The following is a 5930-nucleotide window of genomic DNA, read 5'->3' on the forward strand; positions in this document are numbered from 1 at the left end:
TGATATGTTGAGGTGATCTTAACATCTAAACATAGTCTTAAAAAGCCAAGAGCAGCTTCAGAATTCTACCAAATAAGGAACTCATGAAATAACATGAACATCCACCAAACAACTTGGGTTAATAAAAAATATTGATCAACTGCAATCTATTTCTAGTGTTCTATACCTTCATAAATTAGAAATGTAATTGAGTTGATTTTGAGTTAATACTAGACCTGGTTTGGATACAATAAATATTTCATCTCATCTCATTATTATAACTTTTCAAATTTTCACATAAAATATAATAAACAATTCAACTTTTTGATCAAATTCTAACACAATAATAATATTAAAAATTAATATTCTAATAATATTTTGTTCAACTTTTAACTTTCATTTCAACCCATCTCTTTTCAACTCACGATCTAAACGACACGTAATTAAGAGGTCACATTAGTTTTGTTTATTTAATTTTTTATTTAAGCACGAGTTCCATAGTGACTCATTTACTTAATTTGATTAAATAGTTTATTTATATTATATATTATAACTAATTTTGTATATATACACCTAAAAAATTATTAAAGAACAAGAAGTATAGTGTTAGGAACATGGTTTCCTTTTTATCTTTATAAATATTCAATATATTTTAATTATGAAGTTCGAATTATATATATAGAACTTGTAGAAATCAAGCCGATCTTTATAAAGATGTATCGTTCGGTGATTGATTATAATTAACTTTGTGTTCGTAAATAATTCATTTAATAAATGAATCGAGCTGAACTTAAGTTTAACCGAATCGATCTCAAGCGATTTATTATAAAATAGTCTTGTTTCTTTAGGGTGCCAGTGAGAATACAGAATTGAGAATTCTATTGCTTTATGTTCAGACCCTAGACTCAAGGTAGGGTATCATGACGAAAACTGCCCAATATTGGATACAATATAATTAATGTTGAGCAGGAATCTAAAACCAGTCGACGTCAGAACATGATATTTATATGGAACTCTATAGATTTTCCTTTGCATAGTTGTCTGTGTGTGTGTTGTCTATTCACTAGAGAAAGGTGCATCTCTAATGTGAACGAGGTCAAAAGCAAGGGTTTCTAGCTAGCTTCAACCTATGCTAAGATCAAATCTCGCTTTAATTTCTGTGGCACACATAAAGTAACAAAAAGTTAGGAAAGTAGTTTTCTTTCAGAGAATATATCCAATATTTTAGCTTTACATGCACAAACCTACAATTTTATTTATTTATATTTAATTTACTTGTGTCCCTTGGAAAAAGGAAAAAGAAACTAGAAAAAGTTGTCTGGCTTTACCCATGAACCAGATCATGAAATGATGCTCTCATTTCTGAAGGAAACAAAAGAAAAGAAAAAGAAAATGATGCCCTCAGCTGGAGTTGTCCTTATCAAATTGTTTATATAGGTCTTAACTTTTTCCTCCAACCATATCAAACCAGCTGACAATTTGAAGGACAAAAGCTGGATTGATATTGGGTTTCAAATTTCCTTAAAGAATTACAGTTAAAAGTATATTACTGTATATACTATAATATATGGGAACCAATATTTAGTTCCACATGTGAACTCAAGCAATGTCATGTATGACATTTTACTACTTTACCAACTGATGAAGTGCTAGTGGAAGTACCTTTAATTACATTCAGTACTGGTTGTGCGTGGGTAAATAATATTCAGATACACACGTAACAATCTTTATACAGTTCATACAAGCATTCAATTACGAGCTAGCTTGTTGTAGTGTCTATCAAATGCATCCAAACCCCTAGCCTCCACCTGACTTAGATCTTTCCCTAAATGGCAGTTCTACATAGGTCTACCGATAGAACTGATCGATCACTTAATTTCAAAATGCCTCGTTTTTTTTTTGGTTTCTAAATCTTAAGAAAAATATTTCTTAACAGTTAAGGGAAAAAAATAATAATAATAATTTAAATCATTTCTTAACAGTTAGAGCATTTTTTCTACCTAACTGAAATCCTGATGATCCGAACTCTAGAGCCTAGTGAATAAAATCAACAAACTTAAAATATTTATTAGCATTTAAATGCTTTTAAGAAAGTTATTTAGGTAGCTATAATGTTGTGAGACTGTGTATTCTATCCATCTCGATTCTCCAATTCATCTCCTAGTCTTAAGGCTTACAGTTGGGATAAGGGCTCTAGGCGATCCAAATTCTCATTCCCCAAAAGAAAAAGATAACACAAAAGGAGATAGAAAAATAGGTATACACCATTAAACTTCATTAATTATTAGTAATATAGATTAATATATTTGAGATACATTAAACTCGTTTACACCCCTGAAGAATAATAACTAGCAATTATCCCCAATGTCTAAGCACAGAGATCATAGAACGAGATATGTGGTCAAGCATGTAGGTAAATAATATATATCTGATCTCATACGTGCACAACTCATAGACTAACTAGTTTCTTAATTATTTAAGTCTTTTTCCATAGACAGAAGGCCGAGCTTCCTAGGAGGCTTCGTGAGTCATCTTCTTCTTCCACCCGAGCCGCTTTCCCTCTGGCAATTGAAATACATTGCAGCCACAGGCAATCCAAGATTGTAAAGCTCAGCAAATTCCCTGGTGTTGAAATTCTGGCGCCACCCAGGTGCATAGACGGTCTGCCTACCCAATTGTCGGAACAACACGAAAACAAAACGATGGATCCCTACAGTTGGTCTTGGACTTTCATAGCACACAACCTCTTGCCCTACAATCATCATAGATTTGCATGAAACCATACATCATACATTAAACTTACATCTATTTTACTAATAAAGCATTATTAATCAATCACGATGGCAACAAGAATGATTTACTACCCACCAAAGGTTGCCCCCGTAGTTGCTGGAATATCAGTCACCAACCTATAACAACATGCCACGAAGATTAGAAGACCAACATAATTAACTAATTAATATATATATACAATTCGTTATGTAAGCTAACCCGGCCCATTGCAGATAACACAAGCGCGCATGCATGGTTGCCATGCTAAGCTAATTTGTAACATCAAATAAGGTAATAAGGAATACTACTTTTACTATTGAGCCTTAATTTATATTTTTATATATATATTCTTCTAAATTTTGACAATATTTTCTGATAGATTATTAAGATGCTTTGCTGCAGAAACCCAGTAATAAGAGAATAAGGGAATGATAGTAGCTAATCAGCACTATACGGGAATGATAGTAGCTAATCAGCACTATACAAATCCCCATGAGGCATTATATATATTATGTTTAGTGATGATGGAATTAGAGCATTAGTTGAAAATTAAAGGATATCAAAGAAAGGAGCTGGAAAAGTCAAAAACAAAACGGAACTGTTACGAATGGTAGGGCCAGGGATTATTCGAAGAAAATAGAGAATAAAAAAGGAAAAAGATTCAAATACTGATTTTAACGTGATTCGCGGTGTGCCATGAAAAAAAAGTTATATGATCTATGAGATTTCAATGTGTGTGTGCATGTATTATTCTGTGGGGTTGCTGCTCCTGCACCCCCAACCTAGCTAATTATTGTATAATTCCTAGCAAATAAACAATTCGTCATGTTAAGTCCATGCATGATTGAGTAGTACTAGTCGTTGTGTTCCGTTTGTTTGCTAGAAGGATTATACTTTTTCGACCAAAATACTTTTTATAATTCATAAGGAGATGGACACAATCTGTACATTCCATAATATGAACCGCAACGTTAAATTATATAGTAAACTTGCTCCATATATTGTGTCTATACAAATCATAAAAAGAGTTTAATTAGGTCAAAAAATATTAGGAATCTTAGTTTATACTGAACTCGGCTAACTTGCATTTATTTTAGAAATCTGTGTTTCTCGACACTTTTTCTTTAGAATATCACGTTCCTGCAAAGAAAAAGAAAAGGAGAAAAAAAAAAAAAAAAAAAAAAAAAAAAAAAAAAAAAAAAGAAGAAGAAGGGGGACTGACATGGTAAAACCAGGTATATATGTTGATTAGATATTCCAGAAAGCTTGAAAATCCAAAGATGTACTTTATTAATAGTGTTCCTGATCATACGTATAATTATGATGCATGATATGACACATACGTACATATACATTCAACCCATCAATCGAACAGAAAAATTAAAAAAAAGAAAAATCAAGGAAAAAAGATTTGACAATTTCCACAAGCAGCAAAGCAGCCTTTTTAGGCCTATCAGTTGCAATTCGTGGTTGGCCAAAGTAATCAATTAATTATGTCCTTATCCTCACCATGAAATATCCGAATTTCTGTTTTATTTTTAGTTGTTCTGTTTTAATCCATGCGCAGCCTCATTTCAATTTGTTCCAAAAGCAGATTTTTTGCTTTTCTCTTCTCTTTTGATCTGGATCTCCAACTAGCTTATGGGAACTCTAAAAAGAAGAAAGATCTCCAGCTTATGGGAACTGTAAAAAGAAAGAAAGAACCTAGGGGGAGCGAGAGGTGGCTGCAGGGACTTAAGTGAGAGGAGCTAGGAAGGTGGATGGACAGTACTCAGAAGGCAAGGGGCGAATCAAGGAACGATATTCTAGCTGGCTCTGATCATCGGGGATCAAAGGGCCAGAGTTAAGCTTTTCAATCGTGAAATAAGTACTCCTCTTACAATTTTGAACAACCACCATCTACCTCTAATACAACTAGGACGTACTACTCATTAAATAAAAAGATCTCACTTAAAGTCAAAACATCTAGTACCACCAAATTAAACTACCAGTAGTAGAGAGAGAGAGAGAGAGAGCTCACCAATGCAAGTACTCCCTCAGGTTGGGATTACTTGGACTTGGTGCATCAGGATCAACCATAACCTGCAGTGGATGGGATCATAACTCCCACATGTATAAATATATATTTATATACATATATATATTTATGGAGAAGAGGTAAACGTATAACCTAGCTAGATAATTCCAAGAAATATGGATAACTTGAAGGAAATATATTCTGAGAGATAAGAAAGATCATCATGAAGTACAACAGAGAACAAATGAATCAAGGAGACGTTGGAATTTACGTACCAGAGTGTAGAAAGTCCTGAGATCATCCCCACCAACGTCGATCCTAGGTTGGTTGAGAACCTGGGAGGGTTTGAACTCACATCCATTATTAAGCTCGCTATTGTTATAAGTGATTCTGAGAGTAATTGACCTAGTAAATGGGTCTAAAACATCTCCTACAACACGCCCAACTGCTAGGGGGTCCCTGTCCCTGGACATGGTAATTGAAGAATTCAAAACCTACACAGCTAACAAAAAGTTGAAAGTCTCCGATCGATCGATCGTTCGACCGAGTAATTTCTTGTTTTGTTTTTGGCTGATCGTCGAGATCGATTATGGCTATTTATATATTGTTCGTGACTGGCATCTGGCTTTCACTTTTGTACCATTAATAGATTCTACCGTTTTTACTTTATTTTTATTTTATTTTTATATTCTATTGATCTCCAAGATCATATTCCAGCCAATAGAAAACAAAATAGTAATCATATATATGATCTCTTCCTCTTTAAAAAGTGGACGTAAGTTTATATATATATTCCGATCGATCGGTCAATATATTCTTGGATTGTTATGATCTCCAGCTCCTCATCTCCTCGTACACCATGCACGTCTACTTCTAGATCTTTTGTTGTGAAAAGGCAGAAAACAAAAGAAAAATCTTCAAAAGTAAAAGAGCTAGGCAACAAGTGCCACTAGTCTGGCTGCTAAAGAGCTGCAAGCCCTTGCTGTTTGTCCTTTTGGTGGGTTGAAACCTAACCCCTGGGGGCCCTTATTGTCATTCACCTGTATCGGCTCCAACCTTCCTTGCCAATTCTGACCCAACCCAGAATCGAGTTTATAACCACTGTTCAACATCACCTTAGCAACCATCATGCTATTGGCGGAAATCTTGGGTCTTGCTGGGA

General features: G+C 34.1%; 1 protein-coding gene across 1 annotated transcript; it reads right to left on the bottom strand.

The window, feature by feature from the left end:
- Positions 1-2249: 2249 nt before the first annotated feature.
- LOC122315302 (protein HEADING DATE 3A-like) lies at positions 2250-5382 on the bottom strand. The gene is made up of 4 exons (XM_043131144.1): positions 5044-5382; positions 4772-4833; positions 2848-2888; positions 2250-2731 (listed from the first exon to the last, which is right to left on the bottom strand). The coding sequence occupies exons 1-4, from the start codon at positions 5239-5241 to the stop codon at positions 2508-2510; spliced, it is 525 nt and encodes a 174-aa protein (XP_042987078.1). The 5' UTR covers positions 5242-5382; the 3' UTR covers positions 2250-2507.
- Positions 5383-5930: the final 548 nt, after the last annotated feature.

This window comes from Carya illinoinensis, chromosome 7 (genome assembly GCF_018687715.1).
Source record: "Carya illinoinensis cultivar Pawnee chromosome 7, C.illinoinensisPawnee_v1, whole genome shotgun sequence".
NCBI lineage: Eukaryota > Viridiplantae > Streptophyta > Magnoliopsida > Fagales > Juglandaceae > Carya > Carya illinoinensis.